Below are 18,730 nucleotides of genomic sequence, written 5' to 3'. Positions count from 1 at the left end.
CCAGCCTGGCCCACAGGCCTGGGAAGGAGCACTGGGGCCAGGCTGGGAGCTGGAGCAGGGATGGGGAACCCTTGGGGACACTCCTGTCCCCTCCACATCCCTCTGTGCTCCGGGGACAAAGGGACACAGAGCAGTCCCAGTTTGGGACTGTCCCAGGAACACGGGGAGGATCTGCTGCCAGCGCCAGCCCTGGGGTCTGAGCCCCTCAGATCCCGAGCAGAGCGGGTGAGGTGGGATCAGCTCCTGGGAACAGGGACAGGAAACAGCCTCGAGCTGTACCAGGGAGGCTCTGGGTGGATGTTCCAAAATTCCTGCCCTGCAGGAGCAGCCAGGCACTGCAAGGGGCTGCCCAGGGCACTGGGGGAGTCCCCGTCCCTCAGAAAGGAGCACACGTGGCTCTTCTCCACCAGCTCTGGTTGACAGGGGGGTGTTTGATGGAGGTTGGACTTGATGCTCCTGGAATTCTTTCCCAACCTTTTTATGGAGCCACAGAGCCATTCCATGCAGGAGCAGTTTGGTACCTGGAATTCTCTGCCTGCTCCCAAGATCAAGCCAGGCTCCAGGAGCTTCCCAGCAGCCTGGGAGAGGAGGAGGACAAAGGCAGGGCTGAGCAGAGGCGCAGCGTCACCTGTTTGCTCAGTGACACGGGCACAGAGGTTTAAATGCCATGGCCAAGGTCACATGGGACACCTGGGACACAGCACGGAGCTTCCAGACCCTGCCCCATCAGCCAGGGAAGGGAAACAACCTCAAACCCCACGGCAAATGTCAGAAAACCCCACCAAAATCACCATGAACCCAAAGCAGAGGAAGGGGACAGGTAAAATGATGAACCCCAAGAGCCAAACTTACTCCTCAATGGGACAGGGACACCAAAAATCCCAGTTCCTGCCACACCAGTGTCTGGATGGGCTCAGTGTTTGATCCTTAAGCCACTTAAAAGGAGCCTTAAAGCTAAAAAATCCCTAAAAGTTTGCTCGGCTCTGAACCCACCGAACTCAGCCCCCACCTCTGAGGAAAAGGCACCAGCAGCCACACGGGCTGAGCTCTGAGCTCTGCTCCGAGGAGGAGGGCAGTGATTTAGTGTCTCTCCCTTTCTCTCCCCACACTCCTTGCCTCCTGCACAAGGATCCATTGAGAGGCTGCAGAACAAACGTTCCCTTATGCAGCTCCAAAAAAGTCTCGGTCGGTTTGTGTGAGGCAGCTGCCTCGGAGCTCGCTGTGGTTACTCATTAACCGCGGCTCCCAGGGCACGGGAAGGAGGAATCAACTTAATAGACCCTAAAAAAAAAAAAAAAAAAAAAAAAAAAAAAAAAAAAAAAAAAAAGAAAACAAACCGGCAATGAAAATAAATACATCAGGTGTCCTGGAAAAGGACTTGGAAAAAACAGGTGGCCCCGGGAGCAGCTCCTGGGCTGGGATGGGCTGAGGGAGCAGGGGGACAATGGCACGGAGGGAAATGTGTGGGGACAAAAGGGGACGATTATTAAAGGGAAGAGAACACAGAGGGGACAGAGAGGCGCTTGTGCTCCACAGAGAGGGGTTTCTGTGCCCGGGCGGCGGGGCGGGATCCGCTCCCCACCCGAGCCATTCCCTGCTCCGGAGCCTTTCCCTGCTCCTGCCCCCGGCGCGTTTCCCAGGAGAATGAGGCGCTGCGGGGGCTGGGGAGCGTTTTCCAGGTGTCACTCCGCACTCCCGGCCAGGAGAGCCCCGCGGTGACCTGTCCCTGCAGGAGAGGGTGGAGCTGCTCCCTGGATTCCCACCCTGGATCCCAAAGATCGGGAGCCTACTCCAGCCCAGCGGGATTCAGGTGCTGCCGTGGCCAGGTGAGCCCCAGGTGCTGCCCTGGCCATCACCACGTCCTTCACCTGCTCCTGCACCATCCCTTCCATGGAAAACATCCCCTGTGTCCCTTCATCCCTCACCTCCCGCAGATTTTGGGGAGAAAGGTGTCCCTGGAATTACAGAATAGGTTGGAAAAGCCCCCTAAGATCACCCAGTCCAACTTCCCTCAGCACTGCCAGGGCCACCACTGCCCCTGTCCCCAAGTGCCACACCCACACGGTTTTCAATCCCTTCAGGGATGGGGTCTCCAGTACCTGTGCAGGGCTGGACAACCATTCTCATGGAGTCTTTCCCAATATCCAACCTCAACCTCCACTGGTGCAACCTGAGCATGCTTCCCATTGTCCCATTTGTTACCTGGGACAAGAGCCCGACCCCCAGGATTTGTGCAGCTCCTGGGCTCAGCTGCTGCATGGACAGGGTGGGGTCCAGCCTGTCCCCAACTTGTGTCCCCAAGGTGGGAGGCACCTCCCTGCCCAGCCCTGAGCCCACAGGAGAGGGAATTCCTGACACCTCTGTGAGATCCCAAGGGAAAACCACAATTAGAGCCAGAATAAAAAGCTGAATATTTCTGGGACCAGAATACTGAGCTCCCTGCCAGGCCAGCCGGTGCTCCAGGGGAACAGGTACCTGGTGCTGGAGTTTTTGTGGGATGAGGAACATCTGGAGCTCAGAGGCACAAGGCAGCCTTTGTGCAGCTGGGAAAGGCCGAGCCAGAAGGCAGCACTTGTTTGGGACGGCTTCAGGGAGAGGGGGAGGGAAAGGGAAAAAGAGCAGAGGAAAGCCACCCCCAGCAGGGAAGGAATCTCAGCCTCCCCTCGGACAGTTCCCAGCTCCCCCACGGGGCTCTCTGCATCCCCCTCCCCGTGGGAATCCCTGCAAGCAGCACTGTGGAGCTGGTCCTGGCTGTATTAAATTATCAAATCAAATCATTTGGATGCCTTTTGACTCTGGAAGTGCCATCATCCCCTCCTGGCTGGTGGCATTCCAGCAGCAGGGATATTTCCCGCTGGGATTATCAGATATCCTGATCTGAGAAGTGCTGATCAGCTGATAATTCAAAGGGTTGGTATCCCGAAGGAATATCCCAGGCAGAGCTGCTGGGCACAGGGAGCTTGGGAAAACTAGAGCTGAGGATTCCCGTGGAGGCTCCCGATGCTTCTCCTCATGGGCTCTCATCCTGCTGAGCACAGGCAACCCTGGAAACCGGAATTCGGGATTTTCACACCCCTCTGGAGCCACGGGAGCTCGGATAGCCCACACGGTTTTTTTGCGGGGAGGTGGCTCTGGTCACCTTCTCAGAGGGAAAAACATCTCCAATGAAATGGGAATGTTCCTCTGGAGCCTGGCAGAGCTGGGAGCGGTGGCAGAGGCCGTGGATTGGGAGCTGGGGTCCATGAGAGAATGGAGCACACTGGGCAGGACTGGGAGCTCTCCCACACCTCCCCGGGGACAAGGACCTCATCCCAGCTCATCCCAGGCTCTGCTCCAGCACAGCCGAATCTCCGAGCGCTCCATGAATCTAAAAAGAGCTGGAGCTGTGCCAGGGGAGGAAAAATCCCCAAAATCCCCCCAAAATCCCCCCAAATCTCTTTGTCTCTTTCACCCACCAGAGCTGCAGAGCAATTACCGAGCCCCCGGGGGTTTCACACGCAATCACAGGGGCCTCCTCCTGCTAACACTTAATTTGTTTAATGACTCGGGAGGCCCCGGGGGGCTCCTTGGTGTCAGCATTCATCTCCCTGCTCTCCAAAGGATTTTCTCTCCACCCAAACTGGAGGGATTTGATGAAATCCTCACCAAAACAAGATTTAAGAGATATTCCCCAAATTCCTGGGGCTGTCTGACCTCCAGGGTTACACCAGCAATGCTGGATTTCAGGGAAAGGACCAGCAGATCCTCCTGGATTTGTGTCCATCCACCAGCAGAGATGAGCTGGGATAAATTAGACGTGGGAAAGGAAAGGAAAAAGCCAAATATGTTGTGAGACATCATTTGTGTTTGAAATCCAACCTCACTCCTGCCCCTGCTGCCAGCCTGGCCTGGCACATCAGGGTGGGAGGAACTGGGAAGGAACCTTGGGAAGGAAAGGGGAACAAAAAAAGTTTGGGAATGCTGATGCTGATGGTGTGTCCTGCACAGAGTGGGGGGAGCAGCACTGGAATGGCAGGATGGGAGGCTCCAGTGGGATTGGGGTCCTGGAGGAGATGGGGGGTTCAATGGGATTGGGGTTAGGGAGGAGATGGGGGGTTCAATGGGATTGGGGTCAGGGAGGAGATGGGGGTCCTGACAGAGGTGGGATCCTGCAGGAGGTGGGATCCTAGAGGAGATGGGATCCTGGAGGAGATGGAGGTCCTGATGGAGGTGGGATCCTGGAGGAGATGGGAGTTCCAGTGGAGTTGGGATCCTGGTGAAGGTGAAGGTCTTGGGGGAACTGGGTGTCCCAGTGAAGTTGGGATCCTGGAGAGGGGGTTCCTGATGGAGGTTGGGGTTCCTGATGGTGACTGGAGTTCCTGATGGAGGTTGGGGGTCCCTGGAGGAGCTGGGGGTTCCTGGGGCTGTGGGACATCCCCACCCCAGCCGTTACCAGCACCTCCCTCCATTGTTTCCCAAGCCGTGTTTTTCCCTATGACCTCATCTTCCCTTGGCTCCTGCTGGTGATTTTATGGCAGGGAAATGATTCTGCAGCCAAAGGAGAGCAGATCCAGGGTTCTCTTCCCCCCCACCCCGTTTCCAGCCGGGTTTGTTTCTGCTCCAGGCACAGCAGAGGGATCGTGTGAGACGAGCTGGAAGCTCCAGTCAGGAACGTTTTCCTTGTTCCTGCAGGAACACGAGAGGTACCAGCCAGAGGTTGAAACAATTCCTCCCCCAGGAACCAGCCCTGGACACAAAAGCTTTTCAGTTATCATCAGCATTTTGTAAGATTATATTAAAATAAACCTTCAGGCTCCATTTCCTGCTCTGGAGATCCCCCTGGTAGGATTATGAGGCACAAAAAACACTTCCCAGAAATCTCAACCAAGGCCATACCAGGAATGTTTTCCCCCTGTTCTCACACAAACCCTGCATTGCTGTAAAAGCCTCACAAGAAGAAATGAGGCACTAAAATGGGAGCTGGGCCAGCTGCAGATCCCACAGAGGGGGATTTTTCCTCTTTTTCCATTAGGAACAACCCTGTGGGTTGAAGATGTGGAGTTGGAATCTTTCTGGGACCGATGGGATTTGACCTTTCCCACCTCACACAGCTCCTAAGGAAGTACATGGAGAACATCCCCCTGAGGTGGCACAGTGAAAATGAAGCACTTTAGGTAAAACAACCAGGAAAAAGGGAAGCAGGAGCTCATCCATGAGCTGCAATCCCAGGAATCCAGCACAGAGCTGTTCAAGGGCTGGTTGACCATGCAAGACTAAACAAACCTGCTGAGAGAGAGCCGATAAATACCTGAAAAATAACTGGAATTAAATTAAAAGTTGGGATTGCTCAGCCCAGAAAAGAGAAGAGTCTGGGGAGACCTCAAGCCCCTTCCAGGGCCTAAAGGGGCTCCAGGAGATCTGGAGAGGGACGGGGGACAAGGCATGGAGGGACAAGACACAGGGAATGGCTCCCACTGCCAGAGGGCAGGGTTAGGTGAGATAGTGGGAATTAGGAATTCTTGGCTGGGATGGAATTCCCAGAGCAGCTGGGGCTGCCCCTGGATCCCTGGCAGTGTCTGAGGCCAGACTGGAGCAGCCTGGGACAGTGGAAGGTGTCCCTGCCCATGGGATGGTGGCACCGGATGGGATTTAAGGTCCCTCCCAACCCAAACCATTCTGGGATTCTCCAAAATCTCCTCTCCAAACTCAGTAACCCCACACACAACATCTGCCCTGGGAAAAGCACACCCTGAGCCGAAATCCCCTGCGTTCCCCCCACTCCCCAGGGCCAGGCTGGTTCGGGAAGGAGGAACGCGGCCCCTCCAGGGAGGGACTGGGGCACGGGAGGGCTGCGAGGGGCACGGGAGCATCGGGAGGCGAGCACCAGCGGCTCGGCTTTAATTGCGGCGCGGCTGCCAAGCCCAACAAAGCCGCGCACGAAGAATAGAAGTCATTTATTCTGTCTGCAGGTCGGGATTGTTGCCGTGCCGAGGGAGGGGCGGGAGGTGAAATCCATCCCTTTCCAGGCAGTGACTCAGGTGCCGCGATCCACCCCGGGCGCGCATCTCGCACCGCGAGCGGCTCCAGCCGCGCTCGCCGCGGGGCTCATAATGGGATTATTGTTCCTTTGCGTGCAAAGCCTCGCTTGGGGTTGGTGTCCCCGCCCTGCCCTGCAAACCGCAGCCGCCTGCGCCTTCCCAGCCCCGGCACGGCACGGGCCGAGAGAGAGAGAGAGGGAGAGAGGGAGAGAGGGAGAGCCCGCTCGTTGTGGGCATCCCCAGAGCCGTTCCTGCGCCCTGAGTCACCGCCGGGCTGCCGGGGATCACCGGGAGCAGCTGGGAGGGACCCAGGGGTCATCCAGCCCCACAGGGACCGTCACAGGGGACATCCAGCTTCACACGGATCATCCAGCCCCACAGGGACCATCACAGGAATCATCCAATCCCACAGGGATCATCCAGTCCAACCCCTGCCCTGACACCCCAACAATCCCAGCTGGGAGTGCTGCCCAAACCCTCCTGGAGCCCTGGCAGCCTTGGCAATGTGCCCATCCCCTGGGTACTCTGGGCAGTGCCCAGCACCCTCTGGGAGAAGAACCTTTTCCTAAAATCCATCCCAATGCCCTGCCACAGCTCCAGCATTGCCTGGGTCCTGTCCCTGTCCCAGTTCCTGCCCCTCAGGAGGAAATTCCCCTCCTCTGCCTGCACAGCCCTGGGCAGGAACAGCCCCCACTGCCCCAGGCTGGCCTTGGGCACTGCCGGGGATCCAGGGGCAGCCACAGCTCCTCTGGGAACCTCCCCACCGTCCCAGGCTGGAATTCCTTCAATATCCCATCGAAACCTGCTCTCCCTCACCTCAGGGTGGGAAGGGAAGGGAAGGGAAGGGAAGGGAAGGGAAGGGAAGGGAAGGGAAGGGAAGGGAAGGGAAGGGAAGGGAAGGGCACACCCCGTGAATCCCTGGATGAACACAGGCCAGTGCCCCCAGCTACCAGCAGCCTCCATCCTCCACTTGGGATTGGTTTCAGGCCAAGCCCAGCTCATCCCTCCTGCCTCCAGAGGAGTTTCCCTGGGGATTCCTTCACCATATCCTCGGCAGCCACCAATGGTGCCGGTCCCAGGCAGCGTCTCCATGGTTTGGCCTCTGAAACACGTCAAAAAAACCCAGAATAAAAGCAGGAAAATCCACCCAGCCCTGCATTCCTGGGCTTTTCCACAGCCACGGTGCTTGGCCAAGCCCTGGGAACAGCAGCTCGTGCACAGGCAGCAGCAGAACACCTCCAGTGCCAAGCACAGACACCCCCGGGGCTGGGAGGAATTGGGGGATTTCCCATTATTTTCCCATTCTCGGGTCACCCCATTCATTAGCAGGGTTTGGAAAACCCCAAAACATCCACAGAAACAGCAACAAAGAGGCTACAGGTCCAGGCTGGGGGATGGGTGGAAAAAGAGAAGAAAAAAGGAAAAAAGAAATAGAAAACAGAAAGGAAAAGGAGGAGGAGAAGAAAAAGGAAAAGGAAAAGGAAAAGGAAAAGGAAAAGGAAAAATTTAATGACCACTCATGGTCCAGCTGTGTCGAGGCTCTGAGTCAGTCACGAGTTTTTATTATTCATTCTTGTTAAACCTTCTGATGTATCCTTTCTCTGTAGTTTAGTATAGTTTTAATAGAGCCTTCTTTAATAGAATATCATATCATATCATATCATATCATAGAAATCAGCCTTCTGAGAACATGGAGTCAGATTCATCTCTTCCCTTGTCCTGGAGTCCACAAAGACCACAGGACAACTTCCCCCTTTCCCTCCAGCCAAGGAGCAGAGCCCATCTCCGTGTCCCAGGCCTTGGCTGGCTGTTTCTATCCCCTCTGCTCCCAAATTCCAGTTTTCCATGGCCATTTCTTGTCCACAGGGGGAATTTCTGGCCCTGTGGCAGCTTCCAAGGAATGGGGAGGTCATTTCATTCCCCTCCAGGGGACAAACAGAAAAGGATTTTCCTCTGGGATTTCTGCCTCCCTCCCTCCCTGCTCCTTCCCTAGGCTCCATCCTCATCTGGCCTGGCTGCATCCAGGCAGGATTAAATGCTTTTGTGGCATTATCTCCCAGAAATCTGATTACAAGGCTGCCTCCAACTCTCTAATGTTTGGGATTTTTTTTTGTACCAGCTGGCACTACACGCCAGGAATTAAACCAGGAAACATCCCTGACAGGCTGGAGAACCCCAAGCTGTGGACATCCCAGAGGATTTGAAGGTTTTAAAGCTGGAAACAGAGGGCTCAGACTTTCCAGAGCCTCCGGTGTGGGTGGAATTAGGGAGAGCAGTGAGAGATGCTCCAGCCCTGGGAATGGGACACTGGAAGGGCTCTGATTCCCAGCTGTGGCAGATCCCTTCCCTCTCCTGCCCTGGGATGCAGGGACAGCTGTCACCTTTTCAAAAGCACCCCCTGCTTATCCTGCTAAAGGCTGAATTCCCAAATTTTCCAAAATTCCAAATTTTCCAAATTTCCTCCATGCCTGGAGGGACCCGGCTCAGCCCCAGGGTGCACACCCAGGGTGAAACTGCCTCTCCTTGGCTTTTTCCCCTCTTTTCCCATCCTCAAGGAAGCCTTCCCAGCCAAGAGGCAGGACCTTGGAAAGCCAGGAACAACGAGGCTGGAGGAAGGAGACCCAGCAGAGTGGAGGGAGGAGGAGCAAATCCGGATTTATGGCACCAAAACAACTCCGTGCAAACTCCATTTCCCATTTATTGAAAGCAATCACAGTTAAAAGGTCAAACCCATCGGCAAACAGGAGCTTGGGATCATCCGAGGGACACACAAAGGAAATCCATCCAAAAAACAAGGACCAAACCAAATGGAGAGCTCAGTTTATTCCAACCTGTTCCCTTTGGCTCCGGCGGGACCGGAGGCGGGTCTGGGATATCCCAGCCCCACTTCCAGAGGGACAGAGCAGCAGGAGGCAGCCAGGTGACCCAGGTGTTCCCACAGGAGGGTTTAGGGAAGCCCTTTGTGCTGGAGGTCAGAGCGAGGGGGAGCTGGGATTTGCAGCATCCTCCCAAGCCTGGCAATTCCCTCCTCCCTGGGCACAGGGATGGATTCACTCCTCAGCCTGCCTCGATCCTCAGCGCTCAGGAAGAGCCATTCCACAAGAAATGCTTGGGAAGCATCAGGAGAAGAGGCAGGAATGTCCATGCATGGTTGTGGCTCTCCAGGTGGGATAATTGATTCATTCTGAGGGATTAATTAACTCATTCATTCATCCCAGATTGCTCTGGTGCTGGCTCAGCTCCTGCCCTTCCTGCAGCTGAAGGGTGAGCAGGATAACCCTGGCTTGGCCCTTCAGGGAGTTCTGATCACTGCCAGCAGCAGCTGAAATCCAGAATCCCTTGGGAAGGCCAGGCAGCTCCACATGGAATTGCATGGAAAACACTCAAATCCTCCTTTCCTGGTGTTTTTCCCATAGAAAACCCCGGAGCATTGGACACAGCACATTGGAGCATTGCCCCTCTGAGACACATTTAGGAAAAAAATGACATTTCCCTCTTGCAGAGATCCCAAGAAAATTCATCTTTATTTGCCTGGACTATCTCCATGCATCCAAAGCAATTCCCTGCAGTGTTCCCGAGGAGCAGCAGGATGTGGAAGACCTGTGATCCCATGGCTTATCACAGTCCTCATGCCTTCAACCTTCCCAAAAAAGGGTGCAATTCCACACTCCATAAGGAGCTTACTCCATTTCTAGACCCCAGACCAGCCTCCACATGGGACAGGGAATTCCCAACCTCTGACAGAGCAGAGAGGATCAAAATCCCAAATGCCTTTCCTTGGAGAAACCAGCCCAGCATCATCCAACGCCCCTTCCAAGAGGAAAACCAAACCAGGATCTGGGAGGACCCACCCATATTTGTGCTTGGAAACCATCGCCAGGAACTCGGAGGGGAGGGGGAGATACAAAATCAGAGGAAATCAACACCAAACCAGATCCCAAAAATCTATGTACAGATCCAGTCCGGGGCCAAGGCGTGGCCGGCTCCCGATCCCGCGGCGCGGGGCTCTGCTGTCTCCTCCTGGGAATGCAGCTCTGCCCTACCCCAGCCCCACATCCAGGGACATCATCACCACAAACCCCAGGATGGAGGTCCAGGATGCCAACTTCCCGTTGCCACTGCAGGGAGAGGGGAATGTTGGAGGAGGGAATGCTGCTCGTGTCCCATCCCAGCCCCGATGCTCCCGAGCCCCCCCTGCCCACGGGGGTCATTCCCTGGCATGGGGAGGGAGCACAGCAATCCCTTGGCTGCATCCTGACCCCCCCTGGATCCCAAACTCCATCTCCAACCATGGGATAACTTTCCCCTTTTCTCTCAGTTTGCTCCCTGGAGGATTCCCAGCCCCTCCATCCAGCCAAGGAGCAGAGCCCATCTCCACTTCACAGGCCTTGCCTGGGTGTTTATATCCCCTCTGCTCCCAAACTCCCCCTTCCCATGGACACTCCTTGTTCCCAGGGGTAACTGGGACCCCCCCCACAGGTCAGGGGGGTCTCACCTGGTCTGTGCCTCGGGAATGATGTCGTCCATCACCACATAGACCATGGCTCCGGCAGCGAATCCCAGCGCGTAGGGCAGGAGCGGCTCCGCCAGCAGCACGGCAAAGGCGCCCAAAACCCCGGCCAGGGGCTCCACCATCCCACTCAGCTGCCCATACCTGCCAGAAAAACAGCCAAAACATCCCTGCAGACCTGGAGCAGGGCTGGCACAGCCATCCCAAAGGGATCACGGGGCTCACAGCGCCCCATCCCCGCTGTGCCCCCGTTCCCAGTGCCTGGGGGAGTCGGACACCGGCCATGCCCAGCCACGGCACCTGGATTGTGGTAACGGGAAAGGGTTTGACCTAACCCAGCTGAGTTTTCCAGGCAGGATCTAATTCCTGTCCCCAACAGCTCTGTGGGATTTGGGGATCCTGCTCCCAGGCAGAGGGAACACTTCCAATCAGCACAACTGAGTCACATAGAGGACACCTGGCCCCAGCCTCAAGCAGGACAAAGCCACGTTCTTCCCACTCCTTTTCTTTCCCTCTAGGATTGTTCCCACCTCTCTGGACCATGGGAAATCCCTTCCCAGCAGCAACAATCCTGCTGCAAGTCCCAGCACTTAAGGAGGTGGGTGGGAGGAAAGGAAAACAAAACTCTGGAGAAGTCTGGGAGCCTCCCCTGCCCTCCATCCATCACCCAGAGCAGGGCAGGAACGCAGCTCCTGCTCCCAGGGTTTGTGCCCTTGGCTTTTGCACCTCGGGGAAAAGGGGCAAAAATAGAAGTGGGGTTGAAATCCAGCCTGAAGGGAAAGAAAAATGAAGTGACAGAAAAATTTAATAATAATAATAATAATAATAATAATAATAAAGGCAGTGCAGGATCTGGAGCTTAGCACAGGCACTGAAATGGGATGTGGTGATGTGTCAGGATCAGGGATTCCTCCCCTGGGATGTGGTGATTGCTGGGATCAGGGATGCCTCCCCTGGGATGTGGTGATTGCTGGGATCAGGGATGCATCCCCTGGGATCCAGGGGCTGGGATCTGAGCTTGGAGGGTGTGGAAGGAGCAGGACAGAGCTGGAGAGCTGCAGCACTCCCAGCACCAGAGGGAACACAGCAGATCCAAAGCAATCCCATCCAAAGGGCATCTCCCTGATGGAGCTGCACATGGATGTGGGGGGATCAGAGGCAGGAGGGGCTGGAGAAGGCTCCTGTCCCTGGAGCACAGGGAGAGCTCACCAGAAGGCTTTCCACGTGGAAAATCCAGCGCCGCGCAGGGGCAGGCTGACAGCCAGGCCCTCTGGGAAGTTCTGGATCCCAATCCCAATGGCTAAGTTCCTAAAAAAAGCACAAATATATAAATTTATTTATGTTAAGGGCAAAGCTCAGCCTGGGATAGGCTGCTGGGAGCAGGGAAAAAGGGACATGATTAAGGATTCAGGGGAAGTTCTCTTGACCCCGCTGCCCAAATTTAACAGGATCCCAGCAAATTCCATCCTCCAACAGCTCCAGAGCTTCCATCAGCTCCAGCACCAGCCCAGGGAGCAGCAGGGAGCAGATGGAGAAGAGACTGGTCCTGGGAGGCCCCTGGAGGGATTCCAGCCCAAGGATTCCTGGGAGCTGCAGCATTCCCAGTCCTGAGCACCTGGAGCAGCCCAGGTTTGAGGGGGGGCTGAGGCTCCTCCTCCTGGGGGCTTTGCCAGAGGGGCCCCAACACCACAGGGCTTTGCTTTCTCTCTTTTCCCCCTCTTGTATCCCTTGGAAAGGGAACACTTGGACTTCCAGGGTCAAACTCAGGGCAGGGGAGAGCAGGGCTGTCCATCGGTCATGGAATCCCAGAATCCTGGAATGGTCTGGGTGGGAAGGGATTTTAAAATTCATCCCATTCCACTTCCAGGGATCCAGGGGCAGCCCCAGCTGCTCTGGGAATTCTATTCCAGGGCCTCCCACCCTCTCAGGGAAGGATTTTGGCCTCACAGGGAAGAATTCCTTCCCTGAGCAGCTCCTGTTGGGTCCCTGCTGGAGCTGTGCAGCTGGCACATCCACCTCCCACCCTTCCAGCTCTGCAGGGGTTTGGGATTTTGGGGAATGTTTCAGGCACCAAACAGGGCTCCTGTTTGTGCCTGGGCTCCCCACACATCCCTGTTCCACACTGGAGCCTTTTCCAGCTCTGCTGGGCTGTGTTGGTGGCACTGGGGGACACCAAGAGTGGGACCACCCTGGGGGGCTCCAGCAGTGGGGGTTGGGCTCGGAGGGATCTCCAGAGGGATCCCAGAGCCTCTCCCAAGCTCAGTTCCTGCTCTGCCACAGCTGCCAGCTCCCTTTTTTCACCCCCTCGTTTCCTATGAGTAAAATAAGCCCGGTGAGAAAAACCTCTCCGGGTTGTTTAAACTTCTCCCAGGGTTTACAGAAGAGGGGAGGGGAAGTGGGAGAGGCTCCGGGTTTCCCTGAGCAGGACAGGCCATTACAATCACAAACATTATTCCAGGCAAAGAGAGGGAGGACGGAGGGGGAAAACCATCCCTGCTGGAAAACACTGGAGCCGCTGTCTGGGCTCGGGGTTTTTTTTCCTCCTTCCCTCGCTCAGCACAAAGCAGCTATTGCTGCTCCTGGCCACAACAAATTAACAGGGAGGGAGCTGTGAATGGAGGGGTCTGTGTGGGAAGGGTGGGGAGCTCCCCTCCATCCCGATCCCACCGGGAATAGGGACCCCCACACTGACCCCCGAGGGGCAGGAGGAAGGGATGGAACTGGGGGGAGATCCAGGAGAAACCCAACAGGGCTCTGTCCCTGCTCTCCTCCTGCCCTCCTTCCCACACACCCTCAGGACAATCCATGTGGGCTCCCCAAAACCAGGAATAATCCCAGGACAATCCATGTGGGCTCCCCAAAACCAGGAATAATCCCAGGACAATCCATCTGGGCTCCGCAAAACCAAGAACTCCCCAAAACCAGGCTCCCCATAACCAGGAATAACCCCAGGACAATCCATCTGGGCTCCCAAAACCAGCAACAACCCCAGGAAAATCCATCTGGTCTCCCCAAAACCAGGAATAACCCCAAAACCAGGAACAGCCCCGGGACAATCCATGTGGGCTCCCCAAAACCCAGAACTCCCCATAATCAGGCTCCCCAAAACCAGGAATAACCCCAGGACAACCTATCTGGGCTTCCCGAAACCAAGAGCTCTGTGCCAGCCTGGGAACACCAGGAGAGCTCCATGCCAGTGTGGGAACACCTAAACCTTCCTGTCTGCCTTGCTCTGGTCACCATCCCAGGGGCCACCCCTGTTCTGGCCAGGAGAATAAAAGGGGATTCACCTCCAGTGCTCCAAATAAACCCATCCTAAGGGATACTCCATCCCAAGGGATATTCCCATCCCAAGGGATACTCCCCACCCAAGGGATATCCCATCCCAGAGATACTCCATCCCAGGGGACACTCCCATGCCAAGGGATACTCCCATCCCAAGGGATACTCCTGTCCCATGGGATACTCTATCCCGAGGGATATTCCCATCCCAAGGGATACTCCATCCCAAGGGATACTCCCTCCCACGGGATATTCCTGTCCCAAGGGATACCCCCTTGGAAGGGATACTCCATCCCAAGGGATATCCCATCCCAAGGATACTCCTGTCCCAAGGGATACTCCATCCTGAGGGACACTGCTGTCCCAAGGGACACTCCATCCCCGGGCCATCCCTGCACAGCTCACACCTTCCCGCAGCCCCGGGGCGAGCAGGAGCAATCAAAGCCGCATTGTGTCCAGGGGAACAAAGGCGCCTTTTGACAGAAATAGGTGGGGATTCTTGGAAGGCTTCCCCCGGCTGCAAGGGAATACACTGTAAAACACAGGCACAGAGACACGGCCTGGCCCGGGGAGCCTCGGGTGGCACAGGGACACGGGGACACGGGGAAGAGGGACACGGGTGTCACCGTCATATTGTCAGGAAAAATCCCTTTGCCAGGATTTCCCTCCTGGGAAGCTGAGAAGCCTCGGAGAAAAAGGAAAACAAGAATTATCTGATTTGCTTCTCCTGTGTTTTGCTGCTTTGGAATGTGTTTGGAGACTGTTTACCCACAGGTGATTGTTCCATTGGTTTCATGTGAATTGTTTTTGACTTAATGACCAACCACAGCCAAGCTGTGTTGGACTCTGGAGAGAGACACGAGTTTTTCATTAGTATCTTTTTAGCCTTTGGTCTGTATCCTTTCTGTATTCTTTAATATAGTTTAGTATAGTATTCTTTAATATAATATAGATCATAAAATAATAAATCAGCCTTCTGAGAACATGGAGTCAGATTCATCATTCCTTCCTTCATCTGGGAACCCCGCAAATACAGGACACAAGCATGAGCCAACAAGAAAATCCATGGGGTGAGGGGTTTGGGGTCTCCAAAGAGAGGACAAGAAAGGCGGGGTAAGGAGTAGAGAGATGATGGAGTCAGATCCCATCTGGTCAGATTTTTGCCACCCCTGGAGGTGCCCAAGGGTGTGGCACCCAGTGCTCTGGGCTGGTGACAAGGTGGGGGTCAGGCACAGGTTGGATTTGGTGATCCTGGAGATCTTTTCCAACCTCGGTAATCCTGGGATTCTGGAGATGGGGCAGCTGTGTCCAGCTGGACAACCTGCAGCTCATCCCCAACCTACCAACCTCAGCTGGTCCCACAGAGGCACATCCAGGGAAAATCACACCAGACTCTGCCTGGGGATGCGCCAGTGTCCCACTGGTGGCTCTGCCAGCAGCACAGAAATGTCACTTGGGTGGCTCCTCCAAGCCTCAGTGTCCTTGGAAGCATCAAGCACGCAACACACACGGGATGTGCTGCCTTTCCCAGCTCTGCTTCAACTTCCCCATCTGTAAAATCGGGTTGGGGACAGCCATGGGACAGCCACGTCCCCCAGCAGTGCCCCAGTACCTGTGTCACCCACAGGTGAGCTCTGCCCTGGCCATGGCTCATCCTGCCATTCAGCAGAGCCCAGTTTTTGGGAAGAAAAGATAAATCCATAAAGCCCTCCTGTGGGGCTCCCCCACGGAACAGCTCCGTGTCCCCCGGGAACATCCCGGGCTGGACCTCCTACCCCCTCTCCTGCCAACTGCTCCGGCACCACGCTGCGACACTCCAAGTTCACTTGCAAAAAAAAGAGTTGGCATCTCTGCATATTTGCAAGGTCAAGGCACAGAAAGCCTTCTATAAGCCTAAAGCCTTGTTTTCAAGGGCCTATTCTTTGACGGAGTGATTATGAAAGCAGGCTACATATTCTTAACAAGCCCCTTTTCACTCGGGCTTTCAGTTCCCCGCAGTGGAGAATGTGCATGTGTATTCTTGCATGGCAGCCCTTCCATACTGTTGGGATTGTTATCGGGCCCTGAAAGGCCCGATTGTTTGGGGTTGCCGCGATTACATCACGGCTGCCCCCGGGCCGCCCGCCGAGGTGTTTGATCAGGGCTGCAGGTGGGAAGGAGCTCACGGGGCCCTTTCCCCAGACCTGCCCTACCTGTTCAACCCTGTTCCACGCAGCTGCTCCTTCCCCCTGTTCAACCCTGCTCCTTCCTCTGCTCCCCTGTTCCACAGGGCTGCTCCTTCCCTCTGCTCCCCAGCCTCCTGCTCCAGCAGTGCCAGAAGAACCAGCCCCAATGTCACCCAGATGTCCCCCGGGCCACCCCCGAGGCCTTAAATTTTAGCTGTTCTATTTCCCAGACTCTGCACTGCATTGGTGTATAACTCTGAACTCCACATAAAGTGTCAGCAGCTCTCCTCACAGCTCAGGCACACAGAACAATCCTTTTGCAGCCCCAGCACCAAGGACACCGCTGCAGCTTCAGCCCAAAAAGTGCAAACAACAAAAAGGCCCCAAAATGCCCAAAAAGTGCAAACAGCAGGGAATTGAGGAGAGCAAACTGGGAGGATGAGACTGCAGAACCTGGAGCTGGAAGTGGACAATGAACCCCAATGTGGAAATGGACCAAAAATCAAAGTGTGAAAACTCGTGACCCATCATCCATCTTGGGTGTAGCCCTGGCTGGGCTCTTGTACTGCCCAGGTGAATCCAGGGGCAGCCACAGCTGCTCTGGGAATTCTATCCCAGGGCATCCCCAACCTCACAGGGAAGAATTTTTTCCTCCCAGGGAAGAATTCCTTCCCTGAGAAGCCCCTGCTGGGTCTCTGATGTGGCCATCACATCTCCTGGAACACCACCTGCCCTCCTGCCACTCTCCATCCCAGCACTGCTCCTCAGGAGCCACTTCCACTTTCTCTTTCCCACCCCTCTGTCCCCATTCCCAGCCCATCCCTGGTGCTGGCAGCTCCTGCAGCCTGGCCCCGTGCCAGCCCTGCTCCCCCTGCCCTGCATGCTGCAAACCTCGAGGATTTTAGGAAATTTCACTCTCAATTTCTCCCCAAGGCACAGGAGCTCTGTTCAAAGCTGTAAAACCTGCTCTCCCCTCTGAGTGCAGCAGGAATTCAACTGCAGTGAATTCAGGAATTCTCCACTTTTCCCCACACAAGTCCCACCAGGGCCAGCCCAGCCCAGAGCCCTCTCCAGCCAGCCTCAGCTCCTCATTCCCACCCTGGATCCCAAAGATCAGAAACCTTCTCCAGCAGGATTCAGGTGCTGCCCTGGCCAGTGATGCCTCAGGTTCAGCTTTTCTATGTTTCAGGATCTGTGCTGCTCATCCCCTAGGTGCCTTCATCCCTCACCTCCCCCAGGGGTGGATTTTGGGGAGAAAGCCATCCCAGGAACTCAGAATCAGGGAATTGTTTTACGGAAAAGACCCCGCAGATCACCAGATCCAGCTGTTCCCCCAGCACTGCCAAGGCCACTGCTGATGTCCCCAAGTGCCACACGCACACATCAGCTCTTAACCCCTCCAGGGACGGGGACTCCACCACTGCCCTGGGCAGCTGTGCCCAGGATTCCAGGATGGAATTTTCCCAGTATCCAGTCTAAACCTCCCCTGGTGCAACCTGAGGTGATTTCTTCCTGTCCTGTCACTTGTCACTGGGGAGAAGAGCCCAGCCCAGCCCTGCAGAGGTCCCAGCCCAGTTCAAAACCTCCCTGCTGGCCTGGGTGGGCAACAGGAGACCCAAAGTGGAGCTCACTCCCTGTCAGGGCAGGGAATCCAGGCCAGATCCCAGGGATGGATCCCACTGTTTAGGGACTGCTGATTCTCTGCACTTTTCCAGCCTTGCTCCTTATCTGCCTGGCTATTTCAGGGACTGTTTGGTTTCTGAGTCAGCCTCAGGCTCAGGGTGAAGGTTCAGCTCTGCCTGGGGTGGGAAGCACAAAGCCACATTTCAGGAGCTCCTTCTGCTGTGCTCTGACCTCTCAGAGCAGCAGGAAAAGCTCAGGGAGCCTCAGCACCTTCTCCAAGTGCAGGAACTTGGCCGGGGAGCTCAGGATCCAGGCTCCGGCTCTGCAGGGCTGCAGATCAGGTTTGTTAACCTCCCTCATCCTCCTCCTCTTTTATTTTCTGTAAGGAACGTGTGATCCAGGCAATAAATCCCTAAAATCCACCCCTTCAACCATTCCCCCACCCCAGCACGTCCCTCACACTGAGATTTCATGGCAAATCAAATGATTTCCAATGTGAAATTGAGCAGAAGATGAAGCCCTGGAGCTGCTTCCTGGAAAATTCCTTTGGAGGAGGTGGAACTGCCCTGGTCCTGCTCCCACAGCACTCAGGAAAAAGATCCAGGGCACAGACACATTTATACTTGCTCAGTTATGGTTTACCAAGATTAAAAGTTCACAAATTCTTGCAGAAAATCACAGAATGGTTGGGAAGAACCCCAAAAGTCATCCAGTTCCATGGGCAGGGAATTGTGGCACCTTCCACAACCCCAGGTTGCCCCAAGCCCCATCCAGCCCAGCCCATTCAGCAATGGATGAAACACCAGAACTGCCCCTTCCCAGGGCCACCCCCATGCTGGTTACTGGGCTAAAATCCTGCCCAAGGAAAGGGATCAACAGCAGAATATTCCCAAATATTCCCAAATATTCCCTTCACCTGCTGGTTGAAGACCAAGGAATGCCCCCAAACTGCTACAAGAGATCTGCACCAACCCAAAAAAACAAACTTGGTAACACAGTTCTAGTTTAGCTTTGCTAAAAAGCAAAGTCTGTGGGGATGGAGAGAGCTCCCACCTCACCAGAGCTGATTCCTGACAGGAATTCCTCCCTTTTCCAGCAGAAAAGCAAGGCCATCCTTCCCTGGCAGCACCAGG

General features: G+C 55.4%; 1 protein-coding gene across 1 annotated transcript in view; it reads right to left on the bottom strand.

The window, feature by feature from the left end:
- Window positions 1–8,701: 8,701 nt before the first annotated feature.
- Window positions 8,702–18,730, bottom strand: part of SLC39A11 (solute carrier family 39 member 11) — a 70,768-nt gene continuing 60,739 nt past the window's right edge. Inside the window, exons 8-10 of the mRNA XM_041485841.1 lie at window positions 11,737–11,835; window positions 10,513–10,671; window positions 8,702–10,135 (exon numbers count right to left, since the gene is read on the bottom strand). Coding sequence (XP_041341775.1) covers window positions 10,057–10,135; window positions 10,513–10,671; window positions 11,737–11,835 — 337 coding nt within the window. The 3' untranslated portion in view covers window positions 8,702–10,056. The remainder of the gene's footprint in view (window positions 10,136–10,512; window positions 10,672–11,736; window positions 11,836–18,730) is intronic.

Source organism: Pyrgilauda ruficollis, unplaced genomic scaffold, assembly GCF_017590135.1.
Source record: "Pyrgilauda ruficollis isolate IOZ18807 unplaced genomic scaffold, ASM1759013v1 scaffold72, whole genome shotgun sequence".
NCBI classification, from domain to species: Eukaryota; Metazoa; Chordata; class Aves; order Passeriformes; family Passeridae; genus Pyrgilauda; species Pyrgilauda ruficollis.
This window is presented reverse-complemented; position numbering and strand designations above follow the sequence as displayed.